Source organism: Beta vulgaris, chromosome 8, assembly GCF_026745355.1.
Source record: "Beta vulgaris subsp. vulgaris cultivar EL10 chromosome 8, EL10.2, whole genome shotgun sequence".
Classification (NCBI taxonomy): domain Eukaryota; kingdom Viridiplantae; phylum Streptophyta; class Magnoliopsida; order Caryophyllales; family Amaranthaceae; genus Beta; species Beta vulgaris.
The window spans coordinates 22,996,045-23,019,644 of NC_079209.1; the positions used below are offsets into that span (position 1 = coordinate 22,996,045).

Sequence of the window (23,600 nt, forward strand, 5' to 3'; positions counted from 1 at the left end):
CCAAACAACACATACACATTTGGCAAAACGATGTTTAGTTTGACAACCAAGATAGGTAATGGATTCGGATAGTAATAAACTAACAATGTACAAAATTGATTATGTGTGCAATTATATGGTAAAATCATAACTAGTTACCATTATCTTTTGATCTTTATAAATTATCAATCTCCTTTCCACTATGACTCCAAACACACGACTCACTGCAAGGAACAAGTAAATTTATCTGTGTGTTAACAAGACGCTTAAAGTACGTTCAACTGTACTGAACTGGACTGGAACGATCTAGCTTTGCCAAAGGTCACTGGAAAGATCTGCTTTCTGGGGACATGCCAGAATTGCTGTACAGTCAAATTCCCCACTGATAGGCAGGGTGGCGAAGACAAGCAAAGAAGTCATGAGAGGTGAAGTCATTGGCTCATATCGTGTGGCGTTGTGGTCTTCGTAGTCTATGATGATCTATATGTGGTAGCCTTAGCGGGTTGGGTGGAAACCATTTTCTTTTCCATCTGAAAAAATATTCTTAATGGAACATTCTTTTAAGGAATATTAGTGAGAACATCCAATACTGTTTAGTATGCTTATATAGTGAACATTCTTAGGACGATGTTTAACAATCTTTAGTATAGACAATTTTCGTAGTCTTTTATTGTTAAATTCACTTTTTTCTTTTTGCATATATAATATTCAAAGTTGTTTAAGCAAAACCAGGTCCCTTTGTGGATCAATTCTTAAACATCTATGTACCAAATGAATCTCTCTTATTAAAATGACGTTCTCTTATTCTAAAAATCCAAGGAACAAAACAAAGATTGCATGTCAACATGTCATCAGAGTTGAAGGGTACTCAACTTCATAACAACTTTCAATTTCAGGGACTATTGAGTCAAATGATTATACAGTTATCATCAACTACATAAAAAAATATATGAACTATGATAATTACCCATCCATACATTCCATCATGTTGAGCTTCAAAACTTGACATCTTTCTATGTCAGGAAAAAGAGGCGAACGAGGTTGGCTTCCCATCCGGCCATTCTCTAATCATCCTTATTCACTTTTCGAGGATGGGTAGAGTGGCTTACTTGTATGTACAGATATTCCAAGCAAATTAATCGAATTAAAGCGGCATGGCTACAGAGTGAAGAACTGTATGATGCCATAAATCAACTTCTTCCAAAACTCAGGATGCCACGTTGCCCAACTTTTCATGAGGAAGTAGAGCGCAAAATTCTGATCCAGAAATTATCACCTAGACTTATTTTTGGCATGATTTACACTAGATGGGGCTTGCTTTTGAACTCTGTGACAATAGAAGTGCAAGTAATTTTGGACTCAATGCACATAATAAATAATGATAATAATAATAATAATAATAAAAAACTCTTCCTAAATTAGGGAGAGATATCTAAAAGGCAGTTAACTAAAGAATGGTGCAAACAACTGAAAGCAAACCTGATTTTGCAAGCTGGTTACAGTAGTCCAGCGTTGAGCATTATGTACTCCTGTTGATCCATCACTAATGAAGGTCACTATTGTTGATTCTTCGACTCTATTGGCTACCCGTGAAGGTGGTAGTTCTCTCATGACCCACAATACAAAGGCTGCGGGTGCTGATGAGCCTGCAAGAAGAAAGCTGAATGAAATTCATCATCTTGAATCTTAATCACGAGGCAAAACATTGGTTTTTGGCAATTTTTCTATGGCCCAACTACTAAATTTTTTTTTTTTTTATTTCTCAAAGATAGTCAAGTCCAAGTTAAAATAACACAGAAGCTTCAGTCTAGCACATCTTCCCTATATCAGGACGAAGTGTAGCAGCTTTTCCAGCTGCTCTGCATTGACTTGTCACTGGCCTAAAGGAGACGTGTAATCTAACGGCTGATAGAGCAAGAACTAAGAAGAGTAGTGAAGTAAAAACAGAAAGAGGGAGACAAGAGACTATCCACTGAAAACGAAGAAAGGAGGCATTACATTACATTTATGAATTCAAGGTTAGCTCTAACCAATTAAACCTTCTAATGGCAGAGAAGCCATCTTTGCCAAAACATTATGTGAAATAATACACATCTATAGTCACTAAAAGAGCCTCTTCCAAGCAATTTTACTTGAGTCTGGGTAATTGCGTATTGTTGATCTCAAGTGTCTGATTATCACAAAGGCAAAGATCCATCACAAAGAAAAAAAAAATCAGGCTAGGGAGTCTCAATCTAAGTCACATATCATAATGGTAATGCTCACAGCACCGCATTCTCACAAGTTTTCCTCACAATTGTAAAACCTCTACGAAAGCATTAACAAGGAACAGCCAATAGGACATTAGACTTAACAAGTTGGGAAACCAACCATAATTGGACATTTTTCATTTAAGTAGCAAAGGTGAGCCAAACCATATGCAGAACAAACTACAAGTTCAATGTTCAAACAAATAAAGTCAAGAGAAAAACACAAGTACCTATAAAATAGAATAAGATCAGTGAGATAGTGGTACTAAAACCATTAATGCGCTCGTGATGCCAACGATAGAGAACCTGTAGCAGTATTTGAAGGTCAATATGAAACAAAAGCAACGGCAATTAAAAATCCAGTATGATATCATACAGTCTGAGGGTTACAAGTAACATTAAAACATACCGGGATATCAGTAAGAAGAGCTACTAAAGCACTTGTTGTGAAACATACAACAGAAACAATAGCAAGACCTGTGACCTGAATATCAGAAGGAAAAATCAAATGAAAATAAAGTGCCATGCTATTCTACACTCCTAGGACATGCCCTCTAGCAATGCTTATCAAGTGCAAAAACTTCAATAGCTAGATCCCAAATTGCCAATACAGCCATTTTACTGCCTTTGCAGGTTTGAAGATCCGAATCTCCATAGGTTTCCAGCAACCACAAAGGTTGTAAATGAAAATGAACAAGTACCACCACCATTACAATTTTGAATGAAAAAGGTACATCCCAGAATATTAATGTAATCTTTCTTCCTTTTCCCCTCTTGGGGTCTCTACTCCAAGCCAGAACTGGGAGCGACTTTAGATCTACAATGATACTACTACCCTAATTTAATCTTCACATTTTACCTACATCAGACAAAAGTCTTATTTGGTTCGTGTGCTTTTCTCTCTCCCCCCCCCCCCCCAACCAACCGGAGAAAAAATTCCTCCTATTCCCACTTCAAGCTTCTACATATATACATCCACCTTTTCTTTTGCCACTCAAAGTAAATTAAACAGCCCAAGGACGACATACCTTCCACATCTCAGATGAAGCTCCCTCAGATCTTACTTTGCTCATCTTCAAATATAGTAGGAGTCCTGAGCATGAAAAATGATACTGAGGACAAAACTAGATAGATAGATTAATTGTGAGGAGGGAAAGGGGCAAGGGCATAAAATTTGTGGAGAATGAAATATAGAAAACAGGAATAAAGACATGCAGGAAAAGAGTATCTCGTGGACAGCTTACACTGTCAGACAACATTGACTTATGAAATCTCTATGACAAATAGCTCTGAATGTTAAGACGATGATTCTGCAAGCATACTGAAGTCTAAACTATCGATATCATCACAGATATACCAAAGAGAACTACAGATAACATCAAGGCACAAAACCTATGAGTAAGACTACATCAGAAAGTAATAAAGGAATCCGGGATGGATAACAGATGTGATATTTATTGTCAGATAAAGCACAAAAGTTCTCAGCTATCTTTAGCTCAGACTACAGACTTGTTGGTGCCTCAGCGGCTCAGACTTAACTCATATCTAGTTGCCTGCACAATACCAATCAGCCTTTTGGATTTCCCTTGCTTCTTAGATTTGACACCACAATAGATGCAAGTTTCCTACCTCATACACTGCTGATATTTCTCCTCATTGCAGATTATGATAATTAATTTAGCACAAGTTTGATGCTCACATTCAAGATGCTAGCTTCTATCTAATACTTCCTCCTTACTTCTAATTTCAACATTGGGAATGGGTACACAATTTTTAAGGAGAGATATAGAGAGAACTCAGTGCCACATAAGATAGTGTTGCAATTAATTTGGAATTGCCATAAAAGGGAAGTGTTGCAATTTAAAGTAAATGGAGGTTGTATAAAAGTTGGTACCTAGTGCCCATTTCTACCAATTATAAAACTACTAAACTGCCAATTATATTTAAGGAAAACACACCCACATACACACACAGATATATAATATATTATTTTATTGCATATATTTGAAAATTGATATTTGAATTTTATTTTTCCAAAACAGACAGCCTTGGTAAAGGGCATATCACAGGCTTAGAGACAATTAGTAATACTTAGGGAAGGGAGAACAAATAAATAAAGGCCAACCCCATCTATTATGAAGTCCCCCACCTTTCTATAACTCTTGTCCAATCAATTAATAATAAGCTCTTCTACGTTATCAGTGGAACATGACAAATATTTTAGGACATCCAAAGAAACAATGATTGACACATAATAATGGACTGAGAATATTAGAGTTAATCAATCAATTATTGAAAAACATTCATAGTTAAGGTACTCACTGAAACTAACTTATGTGATGGCCGAATAGTGAGCGTTGATAACATGATGTGACTATTCACGAAGAAACACCTTGCTCTCTATACATATGCCAACACCTCGGTATCCTATATAAATAGGGAAATTATTTGAAATTTGATAGAGCTCACAACTCCAAATTGCTGTAGAAACCGATACATGACTTGAATAATTCGTTGCAAGACAGTTAGTTGGCATTAAATTGCTAGTATGATGCACTAAGAAGAACTAAAGGAATGTTTTGTTTAACCATTGGTTTTAAGCATGGGGTTGGGTACCGAACCCATCGTATGATACTTAAAACCATACCAAAGTACCAAACAGACCAAAACCAAGAGTTCATATATTGCTTCGCTTAATCTCTTCCTTCCAACACCATACCATTACCCAATGTTATATAATAACCTCCAGCATCTCTCTCTTCTCATATGTTCCATCTCCTCTCCACCACCACTACCACCTTGTTTTACTCTCAACGCCATGGAATTAAAACTCTCCCATTCCGTTACTGACCGCACGTTCTTTAATGGATTTTGGATTTGCCGTTCCGCGAAATCCCGTTAGAGAATGCAATAACAAAACTCACATACTTCTCGCCACTTTGTCCGTTCCATATGTGAACTCGCCGCGTCAAAACGTTTTTGTCCCCGTTACATCAGTTCTTTTCATACATTGGCCAAAAATATTTCATGAATTAATTATATAGCTGATGAAACATGATATATTTGATTATATTATGTTGTAAGATTATATTATGTTGCAATAATTATTCATAAACTAATACAACGCAAATAGGGTTAGAACATATTAAAGTGAATTTTTGAAAAAATTCACGCCGCCTTGTCCATTACAAGCCGTTGTCGCGAAAACGCAAACGTCGCGCGATCGTAATTACATCCCGCGATTTTTTTCCTTGCTCAGCTGCTACCACTCTCCCTCCGATCTCTCCCTTTGTCTCACTCTCACTCCCTCTCCCCCTCTCTCTCCCTCCCGCGCTCTCTCTCTCTCTCTCCCTTCCTCTCCCTAATATTTGAAGCATCTTATAATGGGATCATATTTCAAACATGAATAAGAAGACTTTCTTCATCGAAGAACAGCTTTCCTCTTGACAATTAAGCATTAAGAAGTGAAACCGAAATCCCTGCCAGTACAAATTATATGCAACAATATTTTAGATTTGTATTAAATTAGGCTAAAAGGGGAATTTTGGGTGGAGCTCCCAAGGTAGTTTCAAAGATGGCCAGAAATGTTTCTAGTAGTTTGGGTGAGTTTGGTGGCTGGTGGCGATTTCAGTAGGGAGCTGGTCAAAATGGTGCGGGTTTCAGTATTTTCTTTTTTTTGGGGGGGGGGGGGGGGGGGAACTCAGTGGTTGCTCTGAAACCAACTCCCCCCTTGGGTTCAACGTGTGAGTTTTACAAGTGCTTAATAGTGTAATTTTTGGTTACCAAACAATAGGTATGAAAGTTGTTGATTCCAAACCCAAAACTTATCTCAAAAATGGTTGAACCAAACATGGTATGAAGTCCATAACATTCTCGAGGCTAATAGAGGTAGGACCCTGTTGCAACTATTATGAGGTCAAATCAAGCCTCTAAGGAAAGTGGTTATAGCACGCCTTGAAGCCACTTTGCAATATGATACCCAATTCCAACAAACGCTATTCCAATGATTGTGGCCACCTTTCCTCTTTAACTGAACGTGTGGGTGAAAATAATCATACGATATCATAAGAAGACCCATCAAAGCCTTCTTTAATAATTGGGAGTCCTCTTTAGTGGAACGGAAACTACACATGGGGGTTCAACACAGACATGAAGGGGGAAAGAACTTTTAAATTTTTCATTCTCAGTCTGTTGGATAACAAAGTAAAAGCAGAAATTGTCCTTAAACGGCAACATCCATTACAAGATAACCCCACTACTTCAGAATTCCAATCAAGTACCTCTTAAAAGCCTAGCAGCCTTAGCTCACCAAAGAAGCTAACTATATAAGTAAATCCTAACCCACCAAAAACACATGATAAGTCGGGCTCCTCAGAAAATGTAAGCATAACATCAATCATTTAAGTCTCTCTATGTGTCTACCATGGGGAGGCCTCCACAAGTAAAGATAACACATATTATCAACATGGAAAGAGAAGACAGAGTATTATGTCGTGTGGGCAAATCATACAAAAGTGGAACAAATAAAAGTCCTCTGCTGAAACATCTCCCAGAATCTAATGGGGAGACCATTCCCTATCTTAAACTTGATGAACAAAGAGTAGATACTAGGACTAAGAGATTAATTTCAACCGTCACCGGTGCAGCATGAGCATAGCAAGCATCCAACCCGTTACTGGACAACCCATATCTCCTTGAAATTCACAGTAATCACAAGTGCCCAAACATCTATTTTCACACTGCAATTGAACAGAATTCTCTCCAAAAGAATCAAAGGCGAGATTGATTGATAGTAGGCTAAATTTGAAGCAGTCAACCAACCAACCCAAAGATATGCAAAATCATAAGCAGCTTCTGTAAATTATCAACTTGAGCAGCCACAAACAGAATAGTATGAGCATCCTAATTCCTACCAAGCACATCAATTACTATGGTGAAAAGAAAAGGATTACAGCACATAGATACCATACAGAGAGGTACCATACTCTCCTGTTTCTCCCTGTCTCCCTGATACGTACAGGACTTCCATAAACAATGATATATCCTATGAAAGGAGGAAAAAGAATAAGTATGTCAAGTACCAGTCCATCGAGGGGTACAACCGTACAAGTAACATGCCAAGGTCCATGGTGCATGGCCCGAGTGTTATTCTAACACATGGACTAACACAAGTAACATGTCAACATAAAAACCGGAAATACCTTTGCTTATGCACCACAATGGGAAATATGAGCTAAATCGCAATGTTTGAATGTGAAGAAACTATCACCATTTTTTAAAGACAGTTTGTTCCTACTGCAATTAAGTCAGATCGCCAGTTTCTATGTTATGCATCTCTATTAAATAAACACTGCATCATAATTTCACCAAACTCACACCTTAACAATCATTGATGACACACACAGCATCATAACATGACATTAGGGGGATGAGCAAGAGCATCATAAATAAGCACAAGCATGAAAATTTATTATCTTCTTGAGAGGACAACTTATCCTCCTATCTAAACATTCTGTTCGATATTAAAATCACCTTTTTCTTGCCTAACGGCATCTTAAATATGAAAGTGAGGACATAAGAAAAAGCATATAACTACTGCTCATGCATAAGACTTCGAGAAAATAAACGCTTACCATAACATGCTAATGCCCCTCCTAAAAGAAGAAGTCCGACTGCAAAAGTATCCACATAAACCTGCACAGTATTTCTGACGTCATCCTTTCATGGCATCAATTAGCAACAATGAGTTTACACAAAAACAAGATTATTGAGAAGTTGGAGCCATGAAATGAAAACTTGGTCATTCAGTTATATAAAGGCCATTCTGTAGCGGATTTGGAAGTTATCGGTCCGAGGAATCCCATTATAGAAAGCCGCAACAAAAATCATGTCCTTCTCGCCGCTTTGTTCGTTACGTAATGGTGACCTGCCGCGTTAGAGCGTTCTTTTTTCCATTACGTCCGTTCTTTTGACAGAATCGACGAAAGAAAAGGCATAAATAGTAAGAAAAACATGATTAGCGGGGGAATTTAAGTTTATTGAGTTGTGTTTACATGTTATGATGAAGAAATACTTCTTAAACTATAATTTTCATATATGACGTTAAAACTCTTATATGTAAATTTTATGAAAAAGTTCACGCCGCTTTAGCCGCGGTCCGTTCCATACATCGGATACAAGCCGCGTCTGCAATAACCCGATCGTGAGCACATCTGCGATTTTATTCTATGGTTGGAGCATGCCTGCCCCAAAAGTGACTTTCTTTTTCACCAAAAGCACCATATATATTTTTCATCATAATCTTTTTCATAAAATTCGGCAACATTTTATCGGTAGTTGTAACTAGAAGAAAATCATCTCGAGACTCAATAACTTTATTCCTCCGTAGTTTTTTCCGTAATTTGTTCATTATTTCAGATCAGCACCAAAGAAAGAGGACTGGACCTGATAAAATCGGTTTGCTCTTCATTGAAAAGAACCCCCAACCAAACCAGGTATGAAACAGTATCTATGAGTTTAACTTAGCCCGACCCAATGACAGCTCAACAGAAAACATTCCCCATTGCACAAACAACAAATACCAAAATGACCCGATTCAAAGAATCAGAACTGGATGCAATCCTAACTGAAATATAAACCAAAAATTCAAAAGCAAAGGCTTGTACTCGGCAAAGATATGAAGCAATTAGATATAGAGCACCAAAAGAGGCGGAAGAATCTGAGAGGAGGCACTCATATGGCATACATGAATGATCCAGCTTGTTGTAAAAACCAGCCATGTAATAAACTTGGGAAAAATCATTACTTTGATCTTCTTGACAAGACCAAGGAAAGAATAAGGGGGATAGGCTAAACTTCTCAATCTTGCTGGAAGATGCACTCTAATTAAGCAGTCCATAGCTCCTACCCAGCTTATGACGTGCAGATTAATCGGCTTCCTCAATCCCTTCTATTGGACCTGGAGAGGAACATGAAAAAAATTGCTATGGAACAAAGTGGAGCACTCCCACTATATACCTAGAACATCATGGGGAGTTGTTTGCTGTCCTATGAATAGAGGGATCTGAGTATCCGGAATCTAAAAAGATGGAACCTTAGCATTGGGGAAGGTTTAGATACCTAAGTTATTAATATTGGGGATGATTTAGATGCCTCTAGGGTTTTATAATTGGCATAGTATTGGTCCCCTGTATCTTCTTGAGATTATTGGCCATTGGAGGGTTCATGAGATTATTGACAATGGCTCATGGAACTTATATAAGATCTATAACTATGTTTCTAATTAAATTCTTCCTCTTATTAGCTCTATTCCTCTCTCTAGATTTTTAAGCACCAAATATAACGATGGAAATTTTCCAAAGATGGTCTCTTCTTTATCAAATCTGCCTACCACAATGCTTTAGATCCTATCTTCCCCCTCTTCCCAAATACCAAAACTGATCTGCTGGTCTAGAATCTGGAAAAGCACAACCCCTTTTAAATACAAAACTCTCCTGTGGAACCTTTTTCACTCCATTCTCCCTGTTGCCTCAAACCTTGCAAAAAAAAAAATTCCAACTTAAACCCAATCTGTACTCATTGTCACAGTGAAGAGGAGCCTCACCTTCACCTCTTTAGGGATTGCACCTCCTCTAAAGTCCTTTGGGTCATGAAACTTGAAAAAACCCTCAACCAAAGGAGTTTAACTTAATACTTTTATAAAATCCACTTGGGACAATGGATTCAATTCATTTTAAAAAGGAAAACACTCTTAGCTATGTCTGTTTACAGTAACTATTTGGCATCCGTGGCTTTCAAGAAATAAAACTGTTTTTGAGGGACCCATGGTCCACCCTGCCTCTCATTTTCATCGATTTCAAGTTGATTACATTGCTCCTTACAGAGAAACACTGAAGTAGTCAAGATCCACTGGGAAGGATTAGGTGCCCTCCAAAGACAACTTTCTCAAGCTAAACACAGATGACAGCTGGAAGAGTTTTTACAAAGCCAGTTGGGGTGGAGTAATCAGGAGAAGGGCTGGAACATGGTACATTGGGTTTTTCGGTTAAGTTCCTGGCGTGTGTGGAACTCCTTACGATTAGGGAAGGTCTTTCCATTGCTCGAGATTTTAACATCAGTCACTTGGAGCTGGATACAGACGCTCAAAGCTGAAGATAATGCTGGATAGAGCTGATAATTATCTCACCATGAGCTAGCTGCCATCATTACTGATGTAGCTAAACTTCTTCAAGAAAGATGGGTGGTGAATATTATCCATGCCAAAATGGATGTCTGTGGCCCATAGGATGGCCAGGTTTGGGATTGAAATGGAGGCTGACAAGAAGCTTCACTTCAGTCCTCCAGCTTGTGTCAGAGTGACTATGTTAAGGACCTTGGCACAGCCACTTAGCAAGTTTCATCCATCTCATTTTAATGTCTTCTTTGTAGTAGTCCCCTAAAGGATATCAGGACCTGTTCTCTCTTTCTTTATGCTGTTAAGATCTTATGGTTCAGGTGGTGTAAGTCCTCTAATTGGGTGTTAGCCCAAGCCTACTATTAATATATTTTGTCTTTGTGTGTTAAAAAAAACCCTTATCCCACCCAATATTGATCTAACTAAACTCCTACAAAAAACCAACTTGCAGACCTCAATGCTAGCTGAACACAAAACAAACCATCTCAAACTTCTTATTACCCAACCTGGGTTTCCACTTTGAATCAGAAAAACACAATAATAGAAATTCTCCTCAAGTAACTACTGATATAACATACATCACCCGTGTTTAATAAACATCTTTAAAAATCATTTACCAAATTGGGGACGTAACAACTGTTTGACCATGTCAATCTACTCCTCGTTTCACAGCAAGTGTTTGCTACATAGGGGATTTGGTTTAGCATGTTACCAGTTACTCACAAAAGGCCAATATCTGGAATGCCCATCATCACAGCGTATTCTTATTAGCACAGTAACTTCAGAATAACAGCAAAAGAAACCCCTGTTTAGCAGTAAAACATTCTGTCCCAAGTCCCCACTCATGGCTTCAGAAAAACACAGGAAAGAAAGCAAGTTAAAATTGTTATGGACTATGAAGTTCACAACTTAAGCGTCGTATCTCATTGAAAAGAGTACTCCACAGAGGACTTTATACACAAAAATAGACAGATATCATTAACTCCTTATACGTCCTTTCACCTATTAAATCTGCTAATTGCTAGTTGCCAAACATATCCTACATCCTAAGTCTTACCCTTAATAAGCAGCAGAGATTAGAGAACAAGATAAGCTATTCATGTGACAAAATAAAGAAGCAAAAAGGAGGCAATAAAAATATATAAAGATCAGACTAGTACAATACAGTCAGATGATTCTGGCATAATCGTGATTAAACAATTTCTATAATGTTGAAGTTCACAAAGGAAAGACAGCCAAAATACCACATTACTGTCTATGGAAGTTGCAATGAGTACACAAAAAAAACATGATTTCACCCAACTTTGCTTTAGCCTAGGCTCCCTAACTTCTACATACACTAAAACAAGCATATGATGGCACACTCGCAAACTAATCAGAAACACAACTACTTAAGAGTTCATACCCGGGCAACAGTTGATGAATCAATCGGATTCTTTCCCATCCCAATCCAAATTAGCACAGCGAAAGCTACCATTACAGCAAAAACTATGACCGTTACCTGGAATACAAATTACAGTTATAAGAGAAAGCTCAATCAACATATGACCTATAGCTTTTGGAATGTGATTCAAAGTATGATCCATTGTGAACACCCTTAATGTAGCATTGCCAACAACATACCAAAATAACGACTCTTTGGCGGCTTCCAACATGAAGTGATGGAATAGGAAAGCATCTTTGACTATTATCCATGATTGTAAATTGTGGCTCCTTTGTTGTCTTATCCAATAAAGCTTCACGATAATTATTGTCACCCTCATCCTCCTCATCATCAGCATGGTGGCAAAGATCCACCCTATAAAAGAATCCATCACAGACAGAACACAAAAATGAAATTAGAACAATGTGGTGTAGAACTTTACAAGCACACTATTCAAACAAAACAACAAGGCAGCAATCATGCGAACCAAAGCTAATATGATGGTAAATAAAGCCCGTGCAAACCCTTACAACAATGTAAGATAATACTCCCACCACCCTGTTTTCATCTACCCCGTAAAACATGTCCCAAGAATAAGTTCCCATTCATCTTTTATCTCTCTACTCTAGATAAGTGTAGAACCCACACACCCATTCCCTGTTGCTCCCTCTCATCTTTGCCAAAAGTGAATGGGAGCTTAAGTATCGGTCACCGATAGCAACCAATTGATACAAAGAAGATATTTAAGGGGGAAAGGTTGGATGTAGCACAAACTACCAGAAACAAGAGAATACTGAAACGGAACATCAGTGTTTATCACAGACACAAGTAACAATGGGAGATATACACCTAAAAACCTAGACTACAAAGATAAAAGAGATCAGATCCCCTATTCAGGTTATGCATGCGTGTCATATTAACCTTTTTTTTTTTTCTTCATTAATTATCCATTATATTTTTTTTGATCTTTTCATTAGTTCTTCATCAGTGTTACAAAAAATTTGATTCGAACAGACATTGATAATTATTTTCAATTTTTAATATGTTTTCCTTAAATCAATATTTCGTTGATTTTTTAGTTATTTGTTCATCATTATTCAGATATAGTATTGAGAGAAGGAGATATGAAGCAGAAAAAGCTTGTACTCAAATAAAGTGGAAGAATTTGTGTATCAGGTTCAATCTTTGAATATTAATAAAGTAGATTAGTTTGATTTATATAATAGAGATTACCGAATAATAATTAACATTTCGGTTCTAAAACATTATAAGTATAATTTTTGCTATGAAATTCAACTTTAAATTTTCTATATTGTCAATTTAATTTTTGATAAGAGTTTTTCATACATATGTAAAAAGATGAAATCATTCTCCTTAATTTAATATTTAATTGAAATTTCAAATTCAATTCCTTTTTAACTTGTTCAATATATATGGTAAGAAGATGAAAAGATTATTATATGACACTTTAAATTCATTAAGGGTATTACCAGACTTTTTGTAAGGGGGACACCATTGTCCTCCCCGCTTCATTTATATAATAGAGATTAGACAAAAATTTGAAACATCAAGATAGCTCTTCATTCAATGCAGGCCACATGAACTATAAGTTTTTAGCCATTGGACCAGCATGAACCATATACACTCTAACAGTGTTTTCAAGATACTGTAACTTCCTGCCTCAGACACTTTTTATATATAAGAAATAAAACATAAGGAAGACCTACATTAATCCAACAGACAAACCAATCAAACGAATGAAAGTAAGGTAGCTTTCAGAAAATAATGGCTCTCTCATACAAGCAAAAGCAAATTTCCCAGCATGATAATCCCTCTGTATAAAACGTTGTTACTTGGTAACATTTTGAAATTGGGCGTAAAATTACAGTAACACAGATTTTTGGTTACAAAGTTGTATCTATCACTTACAGACAAACATTAATTTTGTTCAACATAAGACAAAAATCAAAAGTCACAAACATACAACAAAGGAAAGAACCAGCAAACAGGCATGATTTGCCAGTCGCCCTTTACAAATCAAAGGCAAGTCAGGTTGACTACGTATATTGTGCAAGATGTAATCACCTACGAATACTATATTTTATAGAAACGATTTTTCTGCTTAAAGCTAAACATTGACTAAGACTTCAGATTCGTTAGTGATATATTAATGCAGATTCCAATCAAGAAGATGATGTAAAATCCAAACAAAAAGACAGAACATCAGGATAAAAAGGAGCATAGATACATGCAACAACCAACGGACTTATCCATGATAAAATTGTGCAATGCCATCCACTATAATCTGCCAAAATCCATTTTGATGATGCTGAGGTACTAATCTGAGAGGATATGCTTCTGGCTAGTTCAATATTAATTATATAACAATATATTATGCTCAAGTTAGGCTACACCAGTCAAGTAAGAGCATGTTCCAAGCTTCCAATTCTAACACACAAAAAAGGTTCAATCTCCAAATGTTATTTAAACAATAATCTCTTGATAATCTTTAGAGATGTAGATGCATGAATTCCTTACATTTATAAATTCCTTACCTCTGATGTAATATAACATAGGAAAAGGACCTTATTCGCTACCTTGTGAAAGGAGGCACTTCTCTCACTGAGCAAATTTTTCCTCTCTTTCTTAATCATATTCCTTAGATATTCACATAGGGAAATGGTATTGTTCTAGTAATAAACAGAGAAGAAACTAGGTTCAATAGTAGCTCATAAAAGTTCACTATCAAGTAGAAATTGTTTACAGAAGTTTAAGCTGCACAATTAATGTGAAGAAATCAATAATCAACTAATATAGTTTTAACAGGTTTTTCACCATATACCCCAAAAAAAAAAATTTGCGCCATATGCCCTTGTAAGTTTCAAAATTCACCGTATACCCCTCAATTTCTTGAAAATACATCAGAATGCCCTTAATAACTAACGGCGATTAACTCCATTAGTCATTAACCCCTAATTGATCTTATTAACACACTAACCCTTAATTACCCCTCCCCTAATCTCCCTCCTCCCTTTCTCTCTCCCCTAACCCACTTCCTTTCTCCCTCCTTCACCATTAATACCACCACCAAGCTCTCCTTTATTAGAATCCCTCATTTTAACCTCTTTCTCTCTACTCTGCCATGCTTCCTTAATCGTCATCTTCATCTTCTCTAGACCACCTCATAAATAAAAAAACTCAAAACTTGCTCAAATTAGTTTACCAATCATCATCTTCTTTAGATTTCTCTAAACCTTCTTCACACTTCACTTTCTGTGTCCTCCATCCTCGTTCATGTCTCTTCCTCCTCACCCTCCCCTTCCACTCATCCTTCTCTCATTCATTCTCCCGCCACCATCACCTTCTCTCTCCTATTCTATCACACCTTCCAATTCCACCTCCGCAGCAGTCGCAATTATAACAGATTCGGACCTAAACACTCCCCTCCCTCTTCGCCGGCTGAAATTGGTGACTGATTCAACTACATCCAAACTCGAAGAAAATTTATGGGTGGTTTAGGCTTGTTTTTGGACCCAGCGATGGACATCTAAGCCTTCTTCCGCCATCATTGCTTGTAATTCTACCACCATGGCTGGTGGTTGTTGGTTTGATTTCAAGTCTGGTAGTATCCACTTAGAGCTCCAACATCTTCAATTTCTACCACATTTCCGTTCTGCTAAAATGTCTGAACAAAGGAACTGAGGTTTTTAACTATAGCATCTGTTTAATTACCAGGGAATGTGTGCAATGTTTCAAATTGAGAAAGAAAAGAGAATTAAATAGGAAGAGAGAGAGAAGGGTGTGCAGATGGTCGTGGTGCACATGTGGTGAAGTGGCGGGGCTGTGGTGGTTGGGGAGGAGAGGAGTAGCCGATGATGGTGGCCGGAGGGGGTGGAGATTGGGTGGAGGGGTAAGGGGTTTGGGTGAAGAAAGAAAGGAGGAAGTGAAAAGGGTCAAATAGGTTTAATTAGAGGTTAATAGGGATTATGAGCGAATTAGAGGTTAAAGACTACCGCTTATGAACCAGTGAAAGACCTATGGTGTGATACACAAGAAATTTGCCATCGCCTTTTATAGACAGACGAATCGGTTCAATAATCGATATCCCTTTTTCTACCAAGTTTTGAAAAGTAAGATCTTTCCGACCCAATAGTAGTTAATTGCCGTTAGTCATCAAGGTCATTCTCATGTATTTTCAAAATACCGAGGGGTATACGGTGAATTTTGAAACTTGCAAGGGTATATGGTGCAAAAAACAATATTGTCAGGGATATATGGTGAAAAAACCGTAGTATTGAAGTGCGAAAATTTCATAAAGGTAGTTCCTATAAAATGGGAACATAATACATACCAATATGACAGCAGGAGAAGGAATGCCGCAAAAAAAAGGATCTTAGGGAATGCTGCACAAGAAAACCATATATATTTTAGACAGGATTCCAGAATTAGCAACTGCCAGCTCACAGTCGGCACAAGTCTTACCCATAAATACAAAACCACAGGAGCTTGACCAGCATGACCATTCATTGCAAGTGGCGATGAGTGTTAATACAAAATAAATAAAGTAACCTGCCAAAAAAGCCAAAAATTTTATTTTGTTATCATAACAATGCAACTTAAAGAAGACTAGGACAAATTCCTCAGAGCAAACAAACACACAGATCCATGCAGTGAAATTTTGCACTATATCTCTCATCAAGCAAAACTGCAGAAACCACGACACTTAAGAATCAATCTTAAGGGCTAATCCATAGGCCACCATGCTGTTGAGATTGTGTACCATCTGAAGTCCAAAACCGAATCAAACCATGCTCCCTAGTATGCAGAATATCTAATATGTATCGATTGAGCACTCAAACAAGCGTCTTTTGAGGAGCATCAGCATATTCAGGAATTCTCGGCATCTGCAATACCTTTTACTTCTTCACAGTTCCTCTGAGAGTGTGAAATGACTGAAAAATAAATCAAAAAGCTACCAAATGCTGACAGAAAATGGAAAGTATTTACGTCATTTCAGAAAGGGTAGAGCCCAACCGCTTTTAGTAGTTTCAAACCCATTCTCACAGTTAAATGCTTTAGGGTATGATGCACAGAGAGGTAATAACAGCAAGAAGAGAGAAAGAGAGAAAAGAAGAGGATATATGTAGGAGGCAATTAGCTCCAATGCAATTCTTATACCATTAAGTATCTCCCCTAAGCGCAACTTAAAGCTAGTTGTCATCAATACATAAAAGTTTTTTTTTTTTGAGGGGATCAATGCATTAATGTTTAGGTCTTCCATTTATCTAAACTTCACTTTTCCCACAAAGAAACCCATAATTTCTAAAAAAAGTTTGATGGCATAGAAAGTGGCATAATTTTCTTACGTAGAAAAATATATTTCGTATTTCTTATTCATCGGTGCCTCTCTTCAGCACATCCCATGAGTGAAGAATAGAAATCATACACTATACTTTACACCAACTTACAAGGGATCAACTATCCTACCAAAATACAAAGCCACCTCTTTTGGGCTTCAGTCCACCTTCCCAAGGCCATTTGCTCGTCCCACTATAGTGGTTTATGGGATTAAAAGACTTTGAAAAAGTCATTTCAGGTGATTCAGTTGGTATCAAAGCCAACTTCCAAGTATATAGGCTCTACTAGACTCGTGACAATCCTGACAGCTATTGACTTTCTGAGGGCTCAACTTCAGAGGGTTTTTCAAATAATTGAGTATTCATGCCCACTAACACCTAGTTGCCGAATGCAACAGATAAGATTCCATATTTAATACTCCCTCCGTTTTTTTTAGATGTAACATTGGACTTTTCACATTTGTCGAGGCATAATTTTGACCGATAATATCTCTAGTTGTATAAAAGTAAAAATTATAAAAAAATATATATTTGGAAAGTGTATACCGTAACGAATCAAACAAGATCCCACATGACTATATTTTTTCTTATGTATAAATAACAATTAATGGTCAAAGTGTATTGGATGAATAGTGTCCAAAGTCAATATGTTACATCTAAAATAAACGGAGGGAGTATAACAATAAGTTTACAAAAAAAAGGGACAAGACATTGTTCCTCCATGAGTAAGTTTTGTCTCTTCATCTAGGAACTATATGATCTAGGCTTGGATTTGAATCTTGGATGCGGTCATAGTACGAAACCATTTTCGAGCGATGCGGGTGGTTTGCGGCTGCTACAGCCTATATTGTGGTTGTCGTAAGCTTAAGAAAACTTTACAATGCAGTGGTGTGGCCGACATTTAATACCATTGTTCTAGGTCAAGGTAGGAAGGCTGTCTCATTGTCACCTTATGAAGTTTATTATTTGATCATAAGGAAACTTACATATGCTCATTGGCAAAAATAGCTGCATAAACACCATCATAATATGCTTCAGGAAAGTAAAACTGAGGAAAACATGACCCTTGACAATCAAAACAACTGAAGACAGCAAAAAAAACGTAATCTCTGAAATAGAGCTACAAGAAAGTTAAATTATATTTTTTTGAAGCATCAGAAAGGGTAGAGAAGATATTTATCTTTACACAATGAAACTTCAAAGAATATTTTCCACTTTGTTACTATAAGCAGCAGAAAAGCAAGTAACAGACATGACAACCACTGTCTTACCCGAGTTACAGAGGCCAATAAGGAGATGAAAGACCTGCAATGACAGATGAACATGATTCAGGTCATGCAAATTGGCCTCGAAAAGCAGATGCACAGAAAGAATACAAAATCTGGTTTGCACTCATGTTTTAGACTCTAGTAAATAGAACGGTATTAAGATATATATATATCTAATCACCCTTTAAGAAATTAACAGAAGAACTTTGAATATTTTTATAAAGTGAACAGATAAAAGTTAAGATGAGGTGATTGATCAACAGTAACAATCTAATAACCAAATATTAAGCACATGATAAAGTTCCTTCTCCTACTCAGAGAAAGCCATTATTGATATTAAATATCTAATTCCAGCACCCCCAACCCCCCCCTAACAATTAAAAAAAAGACATTAACTCTTGAAGAGATGGCACTACATTTTTAATAAAGTATTTCATACACTTTCCGTCAAGTCTTCATTGTTGTTCAAGTGCCAGGTCGGTTCCACAAAATGCTTTTCTGCTCAAGCATTAGGAATTAGAGATTAATCACTGGACAAAGTCCATTCTGTTCACACTTTTACCACTAAATTATACCTGCTACAGTTGGATTACTGTATCAAAATCAGAACTTTTGTCGCACACTCAAATTGGACGTAATAAAGACAAAAAATGGGCAGGCCAGTTGCAGCCTGCAATCTGAACTGAGGACACAAATATCCTACACCAAATATCATTACGATATCACAACCAAGATAAAGAGTCTCTTAGACCAAACATGTCGTGCAGCTGATCATACATCGGCTCTTACAACTTACAGGACAGACTTATGTTCAAGTGTTGCAACATCGTACTACCAGTCATTTTAAGAAATAAGATGGTTGGGATAGGCATGAATTTGGCTAAGGCAATAGCTCCACTAGTGGAGGCCACGTCTTAAGTTGGAAGTACAAAAAAAAAAAGAGTAACATGGCATATTTGTTAGTTATAGTGTTATACACATCCGATAAACTTCAACAAGAATTACAGACTCTGATAGCCTTGACTTCTGCTCCAGTGGGATATGTTTAAGACCACTCAATAAGAGATGAAAAGCTTTTACTGGGACATGAGAACACAGCAAATCTTTCGCACGAGAGAATTTATCAACATGAAAAATCTAGCAAGCATAACCCAAAACTTAAATAACCACAGTTGCTAGATCACCAGAACAGGGAGAGCAAACCACCAGAACATGGGAAACTAACAATCAGGAACAGCATCTCAGCCATGTTTAGAGCAAAAATTATGATGTCTAAACGTGGGAAAACAACTGAGAATGGTCAGTAGCTCACCTTTTGGCGGGTCCAACCTAGTAGCGAACTTCTTGAGTGAATCCTTGCTAACTGAAGATGAAGAAAGAACACAACGAGCATGTGTTAGAAAATCTACATTCTCAATAATGAGAGAAGAAATATATATGAGGGAAATTTGCATTGATAACCCTCTGTTTTTGGCTTTTCCTATTGGTAAGACTGAGTCTTTTCAAATTCCGTTGGTAACCCTCAATTATTGCATAAATTCAAGTGTAACATTATGAAGCAAAAAAACGTTAATGAGGAATTCCGTGTCGTTTTTGTCAATTCTGACCTCAAACTGGACCCATGAGGACTAAAATGACCCCTTAAACTTTAACCGAACAATTTTTGTGGCATACAAACTAAGGCACACTAATCAAGGCATTAAGTTCTAACAGAAAGTTACCGGAGTTAGCATTCTTTTCCTTCATAACGTCATGTTTGATATTAGCACAATAATTGAAGGTTACCAACGGGATTAAAAAAATTGAGGGTTACAAGTGGGAAAAGCCAAAATGAGAAGTTTACCAATGGGAATTTCCCAAGATATTATGCCAACACCACAACGAATATTACAATCAGGAGAAAGTAGTTTTACAGGATATTTCTCAATCAATAACTTCGGTTATGCTTCATGATGACTTTTAGCAGTAACAAAATAGGATCAAGTTGGAGAAAACAAAAAATATATCCCAAAAAATACAGAGGAATATTCTCAAAAAGTTTTTACTCACAAGTTTCAAAACCTCACCATCAGAGAATGCTGTCATCAGAAACTACTCACAATAATACACCATAGATGAAAGACAAAATAGGGAAGAAACAAAAAGAGAGAAAGAGAAAGTGAGAGGATGGTGAAGAACTCAAACATCATATATGGAATTGCCATAAAATCGACAAGCATTGAGAAAACAACACTTCAGAAAATCTAATACAATTTTTCCAGAAGTGTCACCTTAAGGCTGCCGGGGAGTAGTTCTCAAATTATATTTAAATGAAGTGTAGCTGTGGAAAACCAAACTTCTTGTTCCCTAATTAAGTCTGGTCAACGGTCATGGCATGCATATGTTCAAATGAAAACTTAAATTGCCTTAAAATAATAATGCCAATGAACTGATATGCAAACAAAAAGTAACCAAATAACAAATGAGTCAAACACTTCAAACTCTACATGGTGCACAATAATACAAGTAAACAACACGACACTACCAACAAGAAACCCTATGAGGTCAGCAAGGTACGAGATATAGCTTCTAGAAAGTCTTGCTTGGTGATACTAACTCCATATGCAAACATCGAGCACTATTCACCCTGTCCTCGTAAACCCTTGAATACCTAAGAACTATTTCTCAAATACTATGTTCAAGAGTGGAGAAAACATTCTTCATCTATCGAAACCACTATCAAAAAGAGCATAAAACTATTACCCTGAACAGAGGTTCCCCCCCCCCCTCCTTTTCAGTTTTTACCAGCCATAAAATTATCAACTAGAAGCAAGTAAGAGAAACACTCACGACTAGTTTGGTAGGCGGTAATAATGGCAGAACTAGTAAACCAATATGTGTATTTTTGTATGGGAAGTCTCATGTCAATGTACATACTAATGATTGTCTACTCCCAAATAGTTTTCTTTCTTGTTCCCTAATTAAGTCTGGTCAACGGTCATGGCATGTATATGTTCAAATGAAAACTTAAATTGCCTTAAAATAATAATGCCAATGAACTGATATGCAAACAAAAAGTAACCAAACAACAAATGAGTCAAACACTTCAAACTCTACATGGTGCACAATAATACAAGTAAACAACACGACACTACCAACAAGAAACCCTATGAGGTCAGCAAGGTACGAGATATAGCTTCTAGAAAGTCTTGCTTGGTGATACTAACTCCATATGCAAACATCGAGCACTATTCACCCTGTCCTCGTAAACCCTTGAATACCTAAGAACTATTTCTCAAATACTATGTTCAAGAGTGGAGAAAACATTCTTCATCTATCGAAACCACTATCAAAAAGAGCATAAAACTATTACCCTGAACAGAGGTTCCCCCCCCCCCCCCCCCCCCCCCTCCTTTTCAGTTTTTACCAGCCATAAAATTATCAACTAGAAGCAAGTAAGAGAAACACTCACGACTAGTTTGGTAGGCGGTAATAATGGCAGAACTAGTAAACCAATATGTGTATTTTTGTATGGGAAGTCTCATGTCAATGTACATACTAATGATTGTCTACTCCCAAATAGTTTTCTTTCTTCATAAAATCTCATTACCATCCATTAACACTTTGGAAGGTAGCATACAGATGGAAATTAATCAAGAGCAATGCACGTATAGGGATGAAATTTTACTACCATGGACAATAATATGGAACTTTTCTAGCAAAATTATACCAAAATCTATAACCTTACTGCCTACCTAACAGACCATCGAGACTTTCATTGATTGGGTACTTCAAGACTTCTATATTCGCCTGTCCTTAAATGTCTTGTATACAGGAACTATCATTTATCAACTAGTCCATCAACTAACAATCAATTCAAGTGACCCAAAAAAGGCTTCTCTAGTTTAAACCATCTAAAGGGCTTTGTGCTATGGGCATTTTAACTCATCTATACACCAAATTAAATTAGTACTGCATATACACTTCTTCTGAAAAACCTAGTCATTTGATCTGTATTCTATATCTGCCTCTCAATGTAGCCAGATTCCTTCAATGATTCGATCTCAACTTACATTGTTCTTTATTTTTCTCACATCAGTCACTATAGCTTCTGCTTCATTGGAAGCTAACAATCAGTACTATTTCACAATCTCTGTTGTAAACGATTTCCTCAAGAATAAGTTTCCCACATCCATGCCACTAGGATAAGGCATCAATCACCAAATGCAACTACAAAACTCTCAATGAAATCAGCTGGAATCCATACAACTCAGCTCAGAAATCTAATCACAAACTAACCCGAGGTCGACTAATGCATCACATCAAATAAAAATCAGACACCGAGAAGAACCTCCCCCTCATTCCACTCATAAAACTATTAATCATTCTTAGACAAGCTCTGTTGAAACTGACCCACATTAAGAAAACGCATCAAAATTTGAAAAATTCATTAAATAAACAACAACGTTTGACAAAACAACAACTACCCAGAATCAGAAATCTCACTACTACAACAAAGCCATCAAAAACATCAACCAAAACCCATAAAAAAATGATAAAAATTAAGCACAAACAATACCTGGCAGAAAGCAAAAACAGCAATAGCAGCATCAACACAAGCAAGAGTAGAATAAACAGCAACAATTGCAGGTGGGAAGCAACTGCTGGCCCTCAATTCCAACATTCTTTCTATGTTTATCCAATCTCTCTCTTATTCCCCTCTCTCCAAATGCAATTTCAACCAGAAAAAACACTCAAAATAACAGACAAAAACAATCGAAACCCACCTCCCACCTTTTACAAACTCTTAATTTGTCCCTTTTTTTTGGGAAATTGAAGAGAAAAATGGGTCACAATGGGACCAAAAGATGCAGCGGGAGCAGGATTGAAAAAGATATCTTTTGACAGTATCTTTCATGACAGATCCGCAGCCCCGATTTGTTACACTGCAACCCAAAAAACAAACAAAAATATTTTTTGGAGGAAGAGACGATATAGTGCTTAATAATCAAAGGTTCAATTTTGAAGAAAGGGTAAATATTTTACTAAATAAAAACGTGAGGAGGATTAGATTAATAGTGGTGGAGTTTTCAAATTGAGGACCCAGAAAGAAAGAAAATTTATAGTTAATTATTTTAGAGTTTCAAGATACTTTGTATGATGAAGATTCCT

General features: G+C 36.9%; 1 protein-coding gene across 2 annotated transcripts; it reads right to left on the reverse strand.

Annotated features, from left to right (window-relative positions):
- Positions 1-744: 744 nt before the first annotated feature.
- On the reverse strand, positions 745-23,600 carry LOC104883915 (tobamovirus multiplication protein 1). 2 transcript variants are annotated; one of them, XM_048634670.2, is made up of 14 exons: positions 23,008-23,068; positions 19,762-19,812; positions 18,866-18,947; positions 18,453-18,486; positions 16,307-16,393; positions 16,176-16,227; positions 12,025-12,199; positions 11,807-11,902; positions 7,862-7,922; positions 3,257-3,321; positions 2,638-2,712; positions 2,459-2,534; positions 1,459-1,625; positions 745-1,306 (listed from the first exon to the last, which is right to left on the reverse strand). In XM_048634670.2, exons 3-14 carry the CDS (start codon positions 18,884-18,886, stop codon positions 1,283-1,285), a joined length of 933 nt encoding a protein of 310 aa, XP_048490627.1. In that variant the 5' UTR covers positions 18,887-18,947; positions 19,762-19,812; positions 23,008-23,068; the 3' UTR covers positions 745-1,282. The 2 variants fall into 2 exon arrangements, with proteins under 2 accessions (XP_048490627.1, XP_010666794.1); XM_010668492.4 differs by lacking the exon at positions 18,866-18,947 and having other exon boundaries at positions 23,008-23,600.

What these genes read in the sequence shown, in the direction of transcription:
- LOC104883915 (XM_010668492.4), bottom strand. Translation starts at nt 23,112, where the DNA reads ATGTTGGAATTGAGGGCCAGCAGTTGCTTCCCACCTGCAATTGTTGCT. An exon ending in TAGGTTGGACCCGCCAAAAG is followed by an intron (nt 18,487 to 19,761) that starts GTGAGCTACTGA and finishes CTGTCATTGCAG; the next exon opens with GTCTTTCATCTCCTTATTGG. An exon ending in CTGTGGTTTTGTATTTATGG is followed by an intron (nt 16,228 to 16,306) that starts GTAAGACTTGTG and finishes TTTCTTGTGCAG; the next exon opens with CATTCCCTAAGATCCTTTTT.